A 20,532-nucleotide genomic window follows, 5' to 3' on the forward strand; every position below is an offset into this window, starting at 1 on the left:
TTTGTTTTGAATAGAATTCAATACGGAAGGTTATTAACTTATTTTTATAGGGTGTGGATTATTTTCTGGAATAATTAAGTAACATTTCCATTGCCATAAAATTTCATATTTTGAAACTCATGTTTTGATTTCAAATATGCTTTTTGTTGGTAAGTGCATGTATATGGTATGTATAGGTGGCAGTGTAGTATAATGGCTAAGGAGTTGGTCTTGTAACCTAAAGGTTGCAGGTTCGATTCCCTGGTAGGGCACTGCCATTGTACCCTTGAGCAAGGTACTTAACCTGCATTGCTCCAGTATATATCCAGCTGTATAACTGGATACAATGTAAGTCGCTCTGGATAAGAGTGTCTGCTAAATGCCTGCATACTAAACTAAACTATACGTGGAATAATGACCAAGGGGCAGGGCATTAAGCAGCTTAAATTCCCGATGTGGAGGTAGTAAATTTGGCAATTCCCTCTGGCAATTTCTCTCAGGCAAAGGGCATTCAAACTGTGTAATTCTTAGTCTCTCAGTCATTATCCTGCTTATACAACAGCTTAGCAACAAAAAGTGTAATTGTAATCAAAACATCATATTAGCTGAAGAAATATATTTGAATGTGTTTCTTTTTTAAATATGTAAAATTAATAAATGGAGCCAACACACATGCATAACCTTTGTGAGAAAATAAAAAAAGATTGATATTCGACAAATAATCGACTGATCCAACTTTATCACCTGCTTGGTTGCATTCAGTCTTGATTTTGTGCCGTACTTCAGTGGGAAAAAAAGCTCTAAAAAAAGGTTTATGACTTTGTGAGAATTTGTGCTCCTTTATTTCTGTATTTAGAATTCTGCTCTCCTACTCAAGGAGGTATTTGCACCCCGGATGGTCTTTTCTTCTTTGTGAGCATATGTGCTCCTATATTTTGTTGTTTAGCCTTTTAGTGTTCTACCCAAGGTAGTGTTTGTGCTCGATGGAGCCTTTTTTTTTGCTTGTAACTTTGTGAGCATTTGCACTTCTAGATTTCAGTGTTTAGTCTTCTTCTCTTGTACCCTAGGGACTGTATGAGCTTCCGGGGAGTTCTGTTTTACGGGATGCTGTTCAATGGCTACTCAAATATATAGATATGGAGGTGTTGTGCACACATTGTGGTATGACCATGGATGTAATGGATGGCCACGCACCATGTTACCGTTGCCTCGTGCATTTTGCATCTGCACCTTCATTGTCTCCTTGCCTTAGTTGTATGGGCATGCCTGCTGAGACTAAGCAAGCAAGACTGGACCTTTCCATACAGGACATGCCCTCCTCAGGGGTTCCTCAGAATTCTTTGTTTGGTCGCAGAAAATGTCAGCCAGCTAGTAAGTACACCCTTGCTTCTACAAGACACAAATGTACAGGATAGAATGTCAGAATGTCAGTGCAATCTGTACAGTGATCTTACGATTTTGTTGGTCGTGTAGTCTATGCTCGGCATTAGGAGCCCATAGATTGAAGGCTGTATCTCTGACTCTACAGAAGCCACCTGTAGTGAGGTTTGGTCAGGTTTATTCAGAACAAATTAAGTTCAACAATCAAACATTCAATTCAATTGTATGTGTATAGCGCTTTTTACAGAGAACTGTAACAGACACTTCAAAGTGTCAAAGTCAAAGTGTTTTTATTTGTCAAGTGCACAGTATAACACAGGTCATTCTGAGCAAAGAAATTCTTGTGACATGGCAGGCAGCAACTACGTAGAAGCAAAAGCAAAATATCGAAAATATCTAAAATATATCAAAGAAATATCACACATAATAAAAATACACATAATATTAAACAAAGTGTTAAATATTAACAGCAAATAAGTACCAGCCTGTACAGATGGGGGATATGGACAGTGGGAATAGGAGTATTAAATATTTAAATATTAACCATATATAAAGTGCAGGAGTGCTGATGGATATGTGCATAAGATTGTACATTGAACGTACATAGCATACACAGGAGGACATGTGATCAATGTGATCCCAGGGATTTATGTTGCTGGTTGAGAAGCCTGATGGCCTGAGGGAAAAAACTGTTTGTGAGTCTGGTCGTCCGTGCCCGGATGCTCCGGAAGCGTCTGCCAGATGGCAGCAGTGAGAACAGACCATAGCCTGGGTGGCTGAAGTCTGTTATGATTTTCTGTGCTTTCCTGAGGCATCGTGAGTAGTGAGTATCACTTAACAGAGTAGCAAAGCAAGAGACAGAGCAAAAAGTGCTAACAGAGCAAACACCAGGCCTGAAACCCCCAAATAGTAAGTGCAAAAAAAAAAAACTCTCCAGTGGGAAGAAATCTTGAGAGGAACCCGGTTATAGAGGGGGAGCCCAACCTCCACTGGCCAGCCTAGTGTTAAGTAGCAGTAGAATGGAATGTAGCAGAAATGCTACAAGGGATCTATCACAGCAAATAAAATGGATTAAGCAGGTTACAGTTGAGGTAATAGCTAACAGGAATAATAGAAGACCAAATGGTATACTTCAGTATGGTGCAGTGTGCAGTTTAGAGGAGCCTGGTGATGGATGTAGAGCTCCAGGCTGCGTCAATGCATGGGCAGGGGAGAAACAAGGCTGAAGCTGTCCATGACCATGGAGCGCAGGACAAGGCTGAAGCTATCCTGTGGACTCAGGGTGAGGTAAGGGGCAGAAACCCCATGGAAAGAGAAACAGAAAAGATAAGGTTAGGCTATAAAGATAGACAACACACTGAATAAATGTACAGTATGTGTATGTAATGCCACTGTTACGCTAAACTAAGCTGCCTAGTGTTTCAGCTCCATAAAGGCCAGTTTGACACTTGAGGCTAAGCTACCTAGCGTGTCAGCTCCATAAAAGCAAGCTTGACGCTTGACACTAAGCTACCTAATATGTCAGCTCTGTAGCAGCCAGCTTGACACTTGACGCAAAGCTCCCTACCCAAATCCTAAGCCTACACTTAAAGAAGGAGAATGTGTCTGCAGCCGACACATACACAGAGAGTTTGTTCCATAAGACAGGAGCTCTATAAAAGGAGGCTGTACCACCCATTGTAATTTTAGATATGCATGGAATTTTCTCATAACCAGCATCTTGCGAATGAAGTAATCTTGGAAGAGAGTAAAGAATAAGTAACTCACTAAGATAGTAAGGGGCTACACTGTTTAAAGCTTTATATGTCAACAGCAAAGATCTTATAGTCAATTCTATATTTGACAGGCAGCCAGATCATTAATGCGGAAGCTGATCAGATATATGCAGTACAAAAGAGTAGCCCTGTAAATACTGAATTAATGCTGCACATGCTTCAGTAGGAATATGTGCCGGCTGTGTGCGTACATCCACTCTAATTTTGGTGCTAGCTTGATAATGTATGATAGTCTCTTCAGTGGTTATGCTTTACATTGAAAAGCCTAGTTTGGGAATAGATTAAAATGTAATTGTTTTTAGTGGATTTTTTTATTAGCTGCCACTCGATGTGCTGATGACTTACTTAGAGTGGACATGCATGTGTATGTGAAGGCCATAAAGCCTGTGTATACTTTGGAGATAATCAGTTATTTATTTTGAAAGTAATCAAGATGACAGAGCTAGATAAAGCCTGCTGGCAATGTAGATAATGCCCCCTTGTCTTTCAAAAAACACGGTCACTTTCACACAGCATGGCTCAATGAATGCAATGCTTATTTTAAAGTTTTTTGTTTTAGAATCTTGTAGTTTGTGAAACTATCATTCATTTTCGAGACAGATATCCAAGTATGTGAATTTAATAAAAAAACATTGAATATTTAATTGCTGTTGTCGTAAATAAAGGCTGTGTTTATTTTGGTAAAGATTCATTTGGAATAAACTCATCTTGATTGCGTGCATATTTATTAGAAACTGTTAGTCACTGATAACAGTTGCTTTTACCCAGCCCATTTACCAATGTCGACCATAATCTAGGTCTTGAACCTGAATAATGTTTAGGATTTTAAAGTGGACAGGGATTAAAGTTCTCCGTCGCTACAACAGATTTTCGTCAATTGAATTCCAGAGAGGCCATGTATGAGATCAGTGAAGATCCAAAGGGAAAAAAAGCGATGGGAGGGGGCTGTTATGGGACATAGGAATCACGCTACCAGGTGATAGGTAGCTGATTTGTATAGGCATACAATCTACTTGGATGTCGGTAATTATATATATATATATATATATATATATATATATATCATACACCTTTCTTGACAATATAACAATAATATGTATAATAACGAAACAATCGGAGACGATAATATAGCCCCACGGTGTATTGAAGTAGGCTAATCAATTAATCACGTCTCGGCGGACGCGCGCACATTCAACTGTAGTCTACACAAGCCAACGTTAGATTAACACCAAAATATACATTTATAAACGTGACAAAATACACCAGAACCCCCAAAATTACGAGAGTCTTAATGTCCAGCAAGCAATAGAAATTGTTCAAATACGAATAAAGTTAATCAAGATTGCAATCAAAGTCAAAGTTTGCGATGAAGAAGCAGCGAGAAGCTGCGGTTCAGGAGCAACCTACAATCTCACCACTCCGACGAACGAGAAGAAAGCAATCCTTTTGCAATCACCCACGTCTTCCGACCGAGAATAATCCACAAGGAAAGTTTATTCCAGCAGCTAAGAATCGTGACAGTTTGCAATTAGATGAGCCCGAATGCCGTGTTCACCTGCATGCACACACTAATTTCCCCTCATCCCTAGCTCTTGGCCTGTGCGGACATCCTATCCATCTTCATTATACAATATAATCAACTGATAGCACACACAATGCATATCATAATTCAAGAGTAATGGAAAGAGAATAACACGTTATTATTAAAAGACTTTTAATGAGTGGCCATTATAGTGGGACATAGGGGTTTTGAAGGGTTTTGTCACGTTGTTGTATGTAGGCTACATTTGGTGAGGTTAGGCTACTGCTTTGTGTGTGTGTGTGTGTGTGTGTGTGTGTGTGTGAGCGAGAGAGAACGGGTGCGCGTCTGACAATTGCGCAAACTCACGGTGGCTCCCGTAGGCTATAGCCTACAGCCACCAGGCTTACGTTGTCCCGGACAATATTTTAATGCTTCAGAACATATTGATCACTGTCAGGTCAGCAAAGATTTGTGTATGTAGATAAAGCTTAGTATTGTGTCTTTTCGATGAAGTTTTTCGATGAAGTTACACCTTGGATTTACTGACAGTGAAGCAAGGCTCTATTCGTGGCACTGCCATGCAAAATAAGCTGAAAACGCATTATTATACTAATGAAAACACAAAGTTCAAGTATCTCTATGATTCTAAAGATCTGCCTTAAATGAACCCCATACCGATTTTCAAAATTAAATACACATACATGACTTTCGTTTAAAAATAAAAGCGTCACTCTGACACACTCCCGCGGTAATCCGCCAATTAACTTTGCCACGGTTTGAGTGTTAAATAGCCTATTAGTCCCACAGAAAAAAGCCTGAAACGGGTATCAGGTGTAACCAAGCTTCAGGCATATGGTTTCACTGCCAAAAATTAGAAAAAGTGAAAAGCACTCTAGCGACTTTTGCACAACAATTACAATATTTAATGCTGGTGCTGTTAGTTTTTTTTTTTCTGTTAAGTGACAAGAGGCTCACGTAACACAAAAACATTGTTTTGTTTGGTTTTATAATAAGATAAATAAAAACATATGCACTGAAAAGTTATGTAGATGGTTGATTATTTGTATGACTAAAAACGAAGTCAAGCCTTGCAAAAAGTATCAGTTTTATTTCATAGATTGAAAACAGCATTGAAATTACGTAAAAAGCAAACTGGGGCCTCCTCTGCACCTTGCTTTACAAATTGTAGATGGGGAATATGACTTGGCCTGAAAAAAAATTTCAGTCAGATATTTTTTGCTTTAATCCCTGAGTGGAGGAGAGGCAAACAGAAGGGGAGGAAGGGCAGTCATTCCTTATAAGCCCAAGATAACAAATGAATGAGAATCAATTCATTAAAGGTCCAGGAAACTGCATTCAAATAGTGGTTTTATTTCCCAGATATGACAATTGATTATATTCTTATTTACTTAATGTTTCTAGCCCAGTTACAACCATTAAATTGTAATAAACACCAATAGATTATCATGACTTGTTCAGCAGACAAGGACAGGGTGGATGTGAATCCTGTGCTCATTAACATTCATATCCATAAGATACATCATATGTAAATCATTTCTCGTTGCTACATTACTGCCAGGTGTCCTTGCAGTTACATTACGCTACCAGACAAAACGAAAGAAAGCAACATAAAACAACGCTTTACCATCATATAGTTAAAATTTGTAATGTTGTAACACTGAGCTACTGTACACTAACATTAGACTCTACTGCAGTCTAAATCCAGACATTACACCCAAATAAAGAAAGGCTTTGATTCCTCATGTCTAAGCTTGCACCTTGAACTAATGCACTTGTTGTACGTCGCTCTGGATAAGAGCGTCTGCTAAATGCCTGTAATGTAATGTAATGTAATGTAATGAAAGCCATTTAATTATCACTGTCTAATGGTGATGTACTTACCAATCTAAAATGCTTCTGTTCTGCAGCAAGTTCCGAGCGAAAATGGGCACTAAATGTTTGGGCAAATAAAAAAAGCGTATTGCTTTCTGTGCATCTAACGAACGGGCAATGCTTCAACTTAGCTTGTCTTGCCTGCATAAAGCAGTGGTAAGAACTTCATTTACATACTACATGTTGGAAGGATTTCACTTGGCTTAGTGTATATTGTTGTGCACCCAGTTAACCCTGCCCACTGAAACCCTGCTGTTTAGCCAAGGGGGAAAGCAAGCCAATTTCGGGACAGGTTTTAATACTTTTTTTTTTTTTCAAGAATCATTTTGAAATATTTCTTGGCCATTTGTGAATGTGAAAATGTATTAAAACAACACGTCAGCAAATAAGTCACAGACTTCAGTTTCCTAGACCATTAATATGAAAATTCCCCTTGTGCCAATTGTTATGATTTGTTGGGAATGAATTACTTGTTTTCTGTTTTACTTGTGTAAATTTCAGACTATAATTAACAACTTTTTTTTTTTTTTTGCTTCTTTCAGTGAAAACATGTGGATCCAATCTTCAAGGACCTGCTGGCACATTCACGTCACCAAATTTTCCCATTCAGTATGAAAGCAACTCTCAGTGTGTGTGGATAATTACTGCCAGCAATCCCAATAAGGTATTTGGTCATATTTTCAAGAACCTGTCTGTTTGTCTGACAGTCTTTTATGTCTGTTAGTGATCAGTAAGATACAGACTATTTTAATGCACATTTTTATACACACATATGGAGTGCCCTCTGAAATGATTTACAATGTTGATTTACAATGTCAGTGTTTCTGATTAGTCAGGTGTGTTAAATTTTTTCCTTCGTGCAGGTATAAGAGTTTTTAGTATCTAGTCTTGATTCTAGATTTTTGATTGCCTTTGGAGTGTGTTATTTGGAACATCACTGAGACGAAAGAGAGCACTGGTGAGTTCAGTAATCACAAAGGGCCTGGTAGGCTAAGACCTCTACAGTCGGTGACCTAAGAAGTCTCACCATAATGAAGAAAAAAAAACCCGGTTTGCTCTTGAGTAAGAAGCGGCATTTTGGGCTATTTGTACAGTAGTTTTTTATGAACATTTCACTTTTCACCCTTAATTGCTACAGCTATTGAATTCTTTGAAAATATATATTCTTTGATTCTTCAATATTGCGGATTCTATCAGTCCATTATCGAACTCAACCTCACCCAGATCCAAGAGGTCTACAAGCAGATCGGAACATCCTTCCCTCCAACTAAATCCATCCCATCATCTATGTAAGTAAATCATGCTCCCTGTACTCTCACTCATCTCTGTCCTTTGCTGTGAGTGCAGTATGTTAGGTTATGTCTCTTCTGCATTTAGTGGTAATTTCACTTGTAATACATGTATATCTCATGCTAGACACGATTACACACCAGTTGAGGAACAGAAACCTGAGAAAGCACTGATAATCAGTGACTCCAATGTCCAAGATGTGAGAGTTGTAAACCAGTGACAAAAGTCAGTTGTTTTCCTTGTGCTAAAGAAACCGACATCAAGGCAATTTTGGAAGTGCTGACTAATGATAAATGTAAATTATTCATGCGAACACTAACAATGTCTGTTTGAGGTCAAGAAAAGTAATTTTGAGTTGGTGTGCTTGATGGCAAAGATGTAATGTGCTCTGGTACCTACTCTATTTGGTGCAGCAATAAAATCTACTGTATAATTGGCAATGATATTAGGGCAACCCTATTCTTTTGAAAAAAGGTGGTGTTCACCCATCCCATGAGGGCACTGGTCTTTTATCTATATCTATAGACAGCCTATTGTCTGAATTATTGAAATTGACTATTCAGTGCTAAAGCCAGGTCGCAGACATTTTATCCAACACAGATGTCTGCTAGCCTCCCAATGCTCAAATCTGACTTCACTCTATTAAGATCGTTTTAAATATAAAATACATATAGTTTTCCACAAAACCTTTATCCAGACAAAATATGTTATAAATTCCAGCAGTAATACTATTCTGAAATTTGGATTACTAAACATAAGATCCATTAACTCTAAAGCAGCGCTAGTGAATAAACTAATTTCTGATTACTATCTTGATGTATTAGGTCTCACTAAAACATGGCTGAAAGCAGATGAAAACTTTTCTTTAAATGAGTCCTTTCCACCTGGTTTAATGTATAGTTAAAACCCCCATCTTTGTCAAAGAGGGGGTGGGGTTGCTACTATTTATAACTACCTTATTCACACAATTCCAAAATCTGAGTAAAATCATTGACTCCTTTGATATCTATCTCAGCTTGATGATGATAGGAACCACCTTTTTCTCAGCCTACTGCCCTGATGAATGTCTATAGACCTCCTAGCATATAGTCTGATTTTATTCGTCACTTTGCAGAATTTCGTTCTCACTTAGCTATAAGCTACGATAAAGTGGTGTTGTTAGGTTATTTTAACCTGCACTTTGAAAATGACGAAGATCTTACATCTGCATCCATTAATATTTTTGAATTACAGTTTAGGCCAAATGTTTACATACATCTAAGCTAAAGATATTCAATCTCAAGTCAATTAAGGCATCTTCTTTGTTCACATCAAAGGTCATTTTAAAACAATCAATTAGAGACAGATTTATTTCAGGTATAATTAACTATATCAGAATTCCAGTGGGTCAAAAGTTTACATACACTAAGTTAACTGTCTCTTTAAACAGTCCAAGATTCCAGAAATTGATGTAATGACGTTTTAGAATATTCTGATTGGCTAATTGTCATAATTAGGAATTAATTGGGAGTTAATTGGCACCTGTGGCTGTTTTTAAGGGCCTACCTTTAGAGCCACTGCCTTTTTGCCCTTTATACCATGGGAAAATCCAAGCAACTCAGCCAAGACCTCAGAAAAAAAATTGTAGATCTCCACAAGTCCGGTTCCTCCTTAGGAGCAATTTCCAAACAACTGAAGGTACCATGAGAATCTGTACAGACAATTGTATGCAAATATAAAAATCTTGCGGCCACACAGAGACACTGCATCGTTCAGGAAGTAGGCACAAATTAACTCCCAGGGCTGAATGAACTTTGGTCCGAAAGATTCAACTGAACCTCAAGACAACAACAAAGGAACTGATGAAGGAGTCGGAGGCATCAGGTAGCAAAGAATCTACATCCACCATTAAGAGAATCCTACATCGCCATGGCCTGAAAGGCTGTCGCACAAGGAAGAAGCCCCTACACCGGCAAAAAAAAAAGAAGCCAGAATTAAGTTTGCAGGTGGTCACCAGGACGAAGACCTAGCCGTTTGGAGGAGTGTTCTCTGGTCAGATGAAACAAAAATGTAACTGTTTAGCCATAATGATCATCGCTACGTATGGAGGATCCAAAGAACACCATCTCAACTGTGAAGCATGGAAGCAGCATCATGTTGCGGGGGTGTTCTGCTGCAAAAGGGACCGGTGGCATCATGAGGAACAAGGATTATCTAGAAATAATCCAGAAGCAACACCTCAAAACATCAGCTTGAAAGTTAAAACTTGGTCACAACTGGGTCTTCCAGCAGGACAATGGTCCTAAGCATACCTCCAGAGTTGTAACAAAATGGCTTAAAGATAACAAAGTGAAATTATTGGAGAGGCCATCACAAAGCCTTGACCTGAATCCCAAAGAAAATCTGTGGACTGAACTGAAAAAGTGTGTCCAAGCAAAAAACCTGATGGAGTTACACCAGTTCTGTCAGGAGGAATAGGCAAACACTCTAGCAAAGTATTGTGAGAAGCTTGTGGAATGCTACCCCAAGCGTTTGATTCAAGTTAAGCAATTAAAAGGCAATGGCACAAAATACTTACAAAGTGTATGTAAACTTTTGACCCACTGAAAATCTGATATACTACATAAAAGCTTAAATAAATCTGTCTCTTTGTTCTTATTTTGAAATTATCTTTTATGGAAATAAAGTGGATACTATAATTGACGTAACACAGGAAATTTGTGGTAACATGAAATGTGTGGAGTTTTGAGTTTGAATTGAGTTTGAATGTCTTTAGCCTAGGTGTATGTAAACATTAGGCCTCAACTATAATTGCCTTTATTCAAAACATTGTTGGCCCCACATTATTGTGGTCATATTTTTGACCTGCTCTTAAGTTTTAGTGTTGATGTTAGTAATGTTGTAATTCATCCACATAATCCTATTCTCTCTGACCACTTATAACACTGCATCTACAACTGGCCCATCCAATAACATCTGTAGTTGCGTCATTAAAAAGTAAAATGGTTATTGAGAAGAGACTTGCCCCTTGCTATACTGACCACATGCAGCCTCTTAAACAAAAGACTCACTGGAAACAAAAATCAACTGCAATGCAAGTGGTGCTCCACTAAAGTGCAGGTATTCCACCTGGCCTGGAAAGAGAGTCTTTATGCCTCTAGGCATGCTCTCCCTAGTGTAAGGTCTAGTTACTTTTCAAAGTTTATACAATAATCTGAATAATCCTTAGTTTCTTTTCAGAACAGTTGCAGATCTAACTAATAATCATGCAGCAACTAAACCTCAAATTCCAGCTTCTTGGAACTGTACCGATTCCTTGAATTTCTTTTGCAGTAAAATAGTAGGAATTAGAGAATATATATCTGCCTCTATACTAGTCAGCTAGTTGGTCTGGTGTCAAGAATAGTTCACTCAGAAGTATGGGAGTAAATAATTAAACTCGTTCTGCACGTCTAAATCCTTTACTCCCTTACTGTAATTTGAACTAGTCAAATTAGTTTCTTCTTCCAAATCATTCACCTGTATTCTTGACCTCATACCTACACAGCTGCTGAAGGAGCTATTGTCTGTTCTTGCCAAATCAAATCTTCATATAATTAATTATTAATTGTTATCTGGTTATTTCCCCATATCATTTAAGATGGCAGAAATCAACCCACTGCTCAAGAAACCAAGAAACCAAATTTGCTTCCAATAGACCTGGATAATCATAGATCTATTTCAAGCCTCCCTGTCCCTTTCAAGCACACTTCTTTCTTACAGAATAACAATGAGTATGACAGGTTTCAGTCTGGTTTTAGGAAGCATTGTAATACTGAAACCAAATAGTTCAAGCATTTGTGTCCTCTCAGCTTGATTACTGTAATATTTTATTGTCTGGTTGTGCCAGTTCAGATCTGAAACATCTCCAACTTGTACAGAATGCTGTTGCTAGGGTTATTTTTAGAACTAAGAAATGGGAACAGTGCTCAAAACTCCTGTCAAATTTAGAATTGACTATAAGATTCTACTGTTAACTAATAAAGCTTTATACGGTTTGGCTTCAGAATATCTTACCGAGTAACTTATTCCTTACTCTCATCCAAGATAACTTTCTTGTCAAGATGCTGGTTATGTGAAAAGTTATGTCTAAAATTACAATGGGAGGATGGGAGGTAGACCCTTCTCTTACAGTGCTCCTGTGTAATGGAACAATCTTTCTATTCATGTTTAGGCTTCAGTCACACTCTGTTTCTTTAAGTGTAGGCTCAAAATGTACCTCTTTAGTCAATCCTGTAGTTAGCCAATCCTATAGTCCTATATTCTGATAAATGGTCAAGTTAAGTCGTGGTGATTAGGAAGTCAGATGAGGATGTTTAGACTGCTGAGCGGGTCGGGGCATCCTAGCAGTACTGCTCCTCAAGCCAGCAGAACCAGATTATCAGTTTATCAGGAGAGCCCAGCTCATTGTTCTCGGCTATGGCACACAGGGAGGAGGGAAACTTAGCCTAGTCCACGAATGCATGGTCTGAGTTGGCCCTGCTGGTTTAGAACATTATTTGAAATTGAACTTGGGCTTCAGTAGAAGGGCTCTAAGTAGTGGCTGCCTTAGCCATTATAGGTTGTATGCAAATGGCTGAGGATTGTACAGTAGCTGGATGGAGATTCTATATGAATGTATATAGTTTTTTGGCACAGAGATTATACTCTGTTTGTTCATAGTCTCTACAGTGCCTAACCATCTTTTCTCTTTTTGTTCCCCTGCGGCTCCTGCCCTTCCCTCACCCTGAGTGCATGGATCGCTCCAGCCTTGTTCCTCACCCTGAGTTCATGGACCGCTCCAGCCTTGTTCCTCGCCTTGAGTTCATGGGGTCATTCCAGCCTGGTCCCTCACTCTGTGGTCGCAGACTGCTGTAGCCTGGTTCCTCCCCTGACTCATGCCCACACCCTGATGCAGCCTGGAGCTTCATATGTATCACCCTGTCCCTCTAAACCAGGGGTGCTCACACCTTTTCAGCATGCGAGCTACTTATAAAATGACCAAGTCAAAATGATCTACCCACTACAAAAATGCAAAACATATATTTATTTACAAATATATTGAGGATTCTTTATATGTACAATGTATGTTGATGTACCTTGCATAACCACATGAGCCAATATTGCACAACACAACATAATTAACTATGTACATTTTTTGTCATTACCTGAGTTTACTCTGATGACTTGCACTGAATTGAATCAGCCAGGGATACATAGTCCGGACAGTAGCTGCTGACAGCCAGCCTCAAGCACACTTCGAAATGTTCATCAGTCATGGTGGAACGGTACTTGGACTTAATGATCTTCATGTGGGAAAAGGCTGACTCACATAAATAAGTGGAGCCGAATAATGCAGTCAAGGAGGTAGCACATTTCCTCATGTTGGGGTACTTTACCTCTGTGAGTAAGTTCCAGAACTGTCCATGAGCTCTGGACTTCAGCTCAATGTCGGCTTGTAGTGTCAAAATCTCATCTTCCACTCCAGAAGAGTTCAGGTGAAACAGTGTTGCAATTTTTGATGCCAGTGAATCAACCTCAGCATCTTCCCGAAAAGGATAGCACATGAATGTAGCGACTGGCTCGAGCAAAGAAAAGTCTTGAAAGCGTTTGTCAAACTCTGACAGACAATTGTCAATCTGCTCTGTGTAGCGTGCACTGTCAAGTTGCACACATGCCTTCCCTTGCATCTCCAGCTCTGACGCCAGGTTCTGGAAGTTTGCCAAATCATGGCGCTGCAGCTTTGAGGAGAGATGTTGCATCTTTCGTTTGAAAGCATTAACTGAGCTGATCATATTGATCACTGTTTTGTCTTTTCCTTGCAGCTCTAGATTAAGGTCATTCAACATGTTTGTCAGATCGGTTAAAAATGCCAAGTCTAACAGCCACTGACCGTCATTTAGTTGCTTGTATTCTGCATGTCCAGCTACACGGAAAAACTCCTTAATCTCCGGACAGAGCTCTCGAAATCTTTGCAGGAATTTCCCTCGACTAAGCCATCTCACGTCAGTGTGTAGCAACAACTCAGAGTGGTCACAGTCAGCCTTCTCCAGATGTGTATGGAATAACCGTCTTTGAAGAGATCTGGCTCGAATAGAACAGGCGATCTTCGTTGCCACATCCATGATCTCTTTCATGTTGAGCATTTTAGCGCATAACGCTTGTTGGTGGATTATGCAATGGTAATTCAGGAAGTCTGGGAAAGCATCGTCCTGCCTGCACTTGGCAATGAATCCATTCACGCGGCCAACCATTGCGGGTGCTCCATCCGTGGTGATAGACACCAATTTGTACACCGGGAGCTGGGTTTTCTCGATAAAGTTTTTGAACGACTGAAATATGTCCTCTCCTCGCGTCTGTTCTTTCATGGGCAGTACTGTTAATAGCTCCTCTTTTGCAGTGATATCACTAAACACCATACAAATGAAAATGCACATTTGGGCTGTGTCACTCACGTCCGTAGATTCGTCCAACTGCAGTGAGAAACACTCGCAATCTCCGATGTCCTTCCACATTTGCTGGGTTAAATCCTCATCTATGGCTTCACAGCGCCGTGTAACTGTACTTCTTGACAGCTGGAGAGCTTTGATCGAAGATAATATTTCTGCCTTATTTTTAAAGTCCCGGAACAATGAGTCAGCTGCTTCAACGAATGCCTCTTTTACCATCTCTCCATCTTGGAAGGACTTCTTGTTATCAACAATGATGTGACTCATCCGGAACGATGCTTCGGTGGCGGCTTTCACTTTTGAAGTATGTTGTGTGAAAAATGACTGCTGTCCGGACAACTGGGATTTTAGTTCCTTCACCTTTCTCTTTCTTAGCTCGCTTTTCGGTGGGAAGTCGGTGTCGTATTTTCCATGAACAGTCCGAAAATGCCGCTCCACATTTCCCTTCTTTGGTATTGCGATGGTAGACTGGCAGTTGAGGCAAACGCACTTCGAAAATGTCATCGTGAAAAAAAAGTCCTCCTCCCATTCCGTATGAAAGTGATAAGTTTTTGTCTTCTTACTTGGTCCAGCTCCCCCACTCATTTTTATACCCTTTCTTAAGTGTAAGAGAAAAAACCGAGGGCTAAAAATTGGAGGTAACTCGCTGACTAGCTTGTTAGTTTTGCTGCACTTGGCGCCGTTGTTTGCGCATGCGCAGTGACCTAAGTGTCAGAAAAATTCAGATGTCATCTAACTGGCTGCCTTGTATATCAATCAAGTGACGGGATGGATGATAGGCTGACGTCTATTTTTTTTAATGTCATGCGATCTACCAATACTACCTTTGCGATCGACTGGTAGATCGCGATCGACGTATTGAGCACCCCTGCTCTAAACTGTACTTCCCTTCATTTTAACTTCTACTATTCCAGTCAGTGTATTGCCTGAACTGTAACCTGCTCAACCCATTTTAATTGCTGACATAGATCCCTTATTACATTCTACCACTACTTTACACCAGGCTGGCCAGTGGAGGAAGGGCTGAACTTCTTTAGTCCGGTTTCTCCCGAGAAGTCATCCCATCGGGGAGTTTTTACTCTTTTTCTCACGTTGAGGTTTTTTTGCCCCCTACCAGGGAGTTTTTTTTTTTAACCTCATGTGCTTGCTATTGGGGGTTCAGGCCTGTTTTTTTCTCTTTTTCTGCTACTCTGTAAAGCATCCTATAACCAATTAATTCACCTTATTTTAATCCAATTGAACATGAGTTTTGTATGCTGAAGAAAAAACTTAAGGCAACTTGTCCCTGAAACAAACAGGGCCTGAAGATGGCTGCAGTACAGGCCTGAGAGAGCATCATCAGAGCATCACCAGAGAAGATACTCGACTTGCAGGAAAAGGATATGAGACAAAGTACTAAACATGACTACTTTCATTTACATAATATTAATATGACCCAAACATTATGATACCCTGAATTGGGGGAGGGGGGGAGGCTATGTATAAAAAGTGCTGTAATTTCTACAATGTGAAATGAAAATGAATTTTAAAATTCCCTGTAATAAAAGCCGAGAAACTGCACATCCTAAGTGAATTGTTTGATTTCAAATTAAAAATTATGGAGTACAGTCAAATCAAGAAAAAAAAGTCTTTGTCTCGAGCATTATGGAAATTATGATGTGTGTGTGTATATATATATATATATATAAATATATATATATATATATATATATATATATATAGTCTTTTTGACAATATTAAACATCAACACTGTATGAACATTCAAAATACCTCAGTACTTATTTATTTACTGTCCAAATCATTTGTACATATACACACAGATTTATACTGTACATAAATAAGTACTGAGTTATTTTTAATTTTCAAATGGGGGTGAGGGGGCAGGGGTTTATTGGGTTCAAATCTGGGGACTGACATGACATTAGAACGCTTCATGCCAAGTTTGAGCTTCTTGGCAGAGGGAGCCAGGTTTTTGGAAAAAATGGGGCTTGGCCCATATCATGATCTCCATGACCTTAACAAGAGTCCCATTATGAGGAGATGCAAAACAACCCCATAACATCACAGATCCAGAGCCATATTTTAGCATAGTGTCAGCAAGGTGAGGATTAAGTGAAATATGTTTAGTTTTCCGAACCCAGCAGTTTTAACCGTTAACACCCTTGTTTGATATCCGGCACTCTGCATACCGAACACAAATGCATCAACCATTACCCAGCATGTAAAATATATTTATTTGATTTAATTTGGTAATTATTATCCAATATATGAATTATCAATCAAATTGCCAAATTCATTGATAGGCAGAGCAAATTGTTTGGATCAACCTTTATCAAAACGTACAACTCACAACCCAGTGAAAATTAAGCAATTTCTTAAGTGACAAAAAAAAATCATGTAAAAATGAGGTTCAACTACCTTAAAACAGTTAACAAAGGTTACAGACATGGACAGTCACACAAGAAATGAATGAGAGAAGATACCAAACCACAGCTTTTGTCCCAAAGTAATCCGAAATGCAGAAACCAAAATATAACAGAATAGTCCAAAGGAACCAGAGATTAAATGTAGAATGGCAGACCTAGATAGACGACTCAGATGCAACCTTCCAATTGTTACAAAAACTACTTCCTTCCAAGTTGCCCAGACTTAACTGACTGATCAAAAGATGACCAAATATTTTAACTGGTGAAAAAGAGGAGGGGGCAGGGGCATGGACATCCCCTCTGACACACACACACACACACACATTCACACCTCAGATGGTAACCCCCCAGTTCCTGCTCTGTCTCTCCAGGCTACACTGGCCGAGCACTTTGAAGCTTCCTCTGGCTGAGAACGGCCAAATAGTGAATTACATATCTGACAGTAGGTATGATGTTCTACTCTTGATCACACTCATTAACTGAGAGGCAGAGCAAGCAAGGGAGACAGATTATTTGAACTGGCACCATTCTATGCTTACAGAAATGAGGCTAAAAATTATGGATTCATCTGTTGTAGATTGGTATGCTTTGTAATGCAATTTCTTTGGTTTGTATACTTCCATATGGCCGGGAGAAGGCTTCTTAAAAGTGTTGCTCTCTGTGACCATGATGTAATATGGATGTCATATCAAGCTGGTTATATATGTGATAGTAACATTTGTGCCATTGTTATTAAAAATTAAATTGTATGAACAATATGACAAAATACTATCATATGTATTATTGCTAGTGTATCAATTCAGCACAAGTGTAATATAAATAGACAACCATGTAAATATAATAAAGTTTATTAAACACAAAGTACCGAAAAGGCAAAGCACAATTTTCTACAATGATGTTGTGGCAAACAAGCCTGCCACAGGCCACCGAAGTGGCTTTCCACAGGGTCCACATTTATTTACGAGGTTGGCAAGATGTTACCGCCAAGGAGCAGATGTAAAACTGTCATGACAGAGGCTCCCCTTGTGTGGGTGGGGATGGCAGATTTAACCTGTGCGTACTGATTACCTCACTACGCACAGGTGCAGCCACTCCTGTTCCTGGGTCCAATTAGCCTGGCCAATTATCTAATTCTTAACCAATTATCCAATTGGCCAGGTCTAATTAGCTTGACCCAGGGCAGGTGTGGCCACTTAAACCAGCCATCCTCACACCACAGATGTATAACAAACTATGTGAGTGCATGTGTGTGTAGGTGTTGTGTGTGCGTGTGAGTATGTGAGTGAGGAATGTTGGATGTTCTCCTACGTGGGGGGTTGTGTACCGTGGACACGTGTTCACGGAGAACAAAGGAACAAGATGGAGTATGAAAGGAGGGGTTAGTGAGCTAGTGAGAAGCAATGGCATATGAAGCGTACCAAACAGATATAGGGTAACTGAATAGTTATCTATAGATGTTTGATAGAGATCAACATGCCGTGTTATGAAAGGGGAAGCTGGTCGCCCTTTCTGTTCCAAAACACGGATCCTACGCTAGTAGCTTGCTTCTTGGGACTCGCTCTGCAGGATGCGTCTGTCGTGCGTGGCTGTCCTGATTCTTTGACCACCTCTAAAAATAGCGCTTCAGAGCGCCTCGTTCTGCCAGCAGCCACCGAGGATATTCGGGCCTGGTTCCGTTGCAGGCCTTGTGAACTGTTCCTGGCGTGTGAACTCACGTGGGAGGGAGACAGGAGAAGGGTAGTGAGTCCAGGGAGAGGACAATGGAAGCGAGAGTGGAATGGGAAAGAGAGAAATGGGAAAAAGAGAGCAAAAGAACGGCAACCTCTGTTTTATTCAAGGCTGCGCGTTTCGAATTTACAGTAAGCCAATACTGTTACAGGAGAGCTGTAGTAGGGGGGCGTGGTTACGTGAGTCACTCTGAGGTAGACACATGAGCTTTGTAGTTCACTATCTTTTGTAGGCCATGGTACCTACATTTGGTTGCAGGAGCACAGAACGTCTGACTTGAGCAATCTAGACACGTCGGCGTGCCAACCACTAGGGGCTTTGCGCAAAGAGATTAAGCTCATAGGGGAACATGAATAGGGCCATGCAATAGGCATGTGTTACCGACCACCGGCTTCAGCAGGAGTGTGAATTTAATGCTCTTTGGAACCATGAAACAATCTTGTCAGGAAGGTGACGCTATTATTGTGGGTGGCCTCAATTGCCCTGCTATTAATTAGAAATTGATGACAGCCCAAAGAAAAAGCAAGGAAGCATTTCTAGATGTTTTAAATGACCTGTTTTTGGCACAGTATGTCAGTCAGTCTACAAGAGGGAAATCAATTCTGGATCTGGTGCTATGGAATGATCCGGACAGAATTTGTGGCATAAAGGTAATTGAGCCACTTAGGACCAGTGATAATTCTGCAGGTAGTTATGATGCATTTTGGCAAATTAATAAGGCCTTCTCAACTGCCTGATTATTCCGTTTTTGACAAGCCTATTTTAACAAGATGCAAGCAAATTTAAGTAATATTTACAAGGTGCAAATTGTTGACTGTAAGACTGTGAATGAAAAGTGGGGCACGTTCAAAGGGGTTATTCTTGAGATCCTACAGTATGTAAATTTATTCCGAAGATAAGACACAGTCTCCCCAGTAGATGAACAAAGCCATATGGGAGAATTTGAGAAAAAAAAATACACTGTATAAGATATATAAAAACAACAACACTGAGAGCAATAAGGCTGAATATTGTCATATGTGTGTTAAGGTTAAAAAAGAACTATGGGAAGCCAAGAAGCTCTTTGAAAGGCAAATTTCACAAGATACAGTTCAGTTCTATTTAGGACTAAGTGATACAATCCCTTGTTTATTTGCACATGACTTGAGATCTTGCTGATGTGAGTGGGGACGACGATGCCATTTCAGGGTTTTCAAGTGGGCGCCCTCCTTCCTCAGCGTTTCACTGATGAGCCCCCATTGAGTGGCAGAAGGGGGTAATTACTTCATTGGGGTCATCAGGTGGGCACCCTCCTTCTCTGGTGTTTTGTGACACCTCCAGAGGGCTCAACGGCGACATCTGGTGTCCCAGGCTCATTCCCCTTAACGTAATCTCGTTCTTGGTGTTAACTCGGAGCCCAGGTGTTGTCTCTCCTCTTAATCCAGAGCCACTGACTTGCCCTTCAGCAGCACCGGAGAGGGCTTTGATGGCTTGATGTTGGGCCTGGCCTCGGATTCCCATGTCCTTAAGCAGCCTGGTAGTTGATATGCCTACGAAGCCTCTGCGGCCAACTTCCACTGGGCAAACCTTAGCTTTCCAGCCGTGTTGTTCAGCGTCGTCTGCCAACTCAGCGTACTTAAGCCTCTGACGTTCGTAGGCCTCACCCACAGAATCCTCCCAGGGCACTGTAAGCTCTATGATGTAGACGGTGCGAAGTGAGGAGGACCAAAGCACGAGGTCCGGTCTGAGGTTAGTCGTGGTGATCTCAGGTGGGAAGCAGAGCCTCTGTTCCAGGTCCGCCAGTAACTTCCAGTCTCGTGCCGCTCCCAGCTGCCCGGCCTCTGGTTTTAAAGTACAGGCCTTGGGTTCCTTTGCACCTTCACGGACAAACTCTCTTGCAGATGCAGGATGGGATGACAGAGGAGGCAGGGCGTTAATGGTTGTCCGTCTGCTCTCCAGCGTAGCTGCTAGGCACTTCAGTACCTGGTTGTGCCGCCAGGTGTAACGGCCTTGTGTAAGGCTTGTCTTGCAGCCGACAAGAATGTGCTTCAGGTTTGCTGGAGATGGAAAGAGGGGGCACGTAGGGTCTTGGCCGTAACTTTGGCTGAGGTTCC

At 40.4% G+C, this 20,532-nt stretch overlaps 1 protein-coding gene across 6 annotated transcripts in view; it reads left to right on the plus strand.

Moving 5' to 3' along the window:
* csmd3b (CUB and Sushi multiple domains 3b) overlaps nt 1–20,532 on the plus strand; it is a 919,486-nt gene that overhangs the window by 330,688 nt on the left and 568,266 nt on the right. For all 6 annotated transcript variants that reach the window (XM_064348440.1, XM_064348441.1, XM_064348442.1 and 3 more), the window contains one exon: nt 7,092–7,213. In XM_064348440.1, the coding sequence (XP_064204510.1) occupies nt 7,092–7,213 (122 nt within the window). The remainder of the gene's footprint in view (nt 1–7,091; nt 7,214–20,532) is intronic.

This window comes from Anguilla rostrata, chromosome 8 (genome assembly GCF_018555375.3).
Source record: "Anguilla rostrata isolate EN2019 chromosome 8, ASM1855537v3, whole genome shotgun sequence".
In the NCBI taxonomy this organism is placed as follows: domain Eukaryota; kingdom Metazoa; phylum Chordata; class Actinopteri; order Anguilliformes; family Anguillidae; genus Anguilla; species Anguilla rostrata.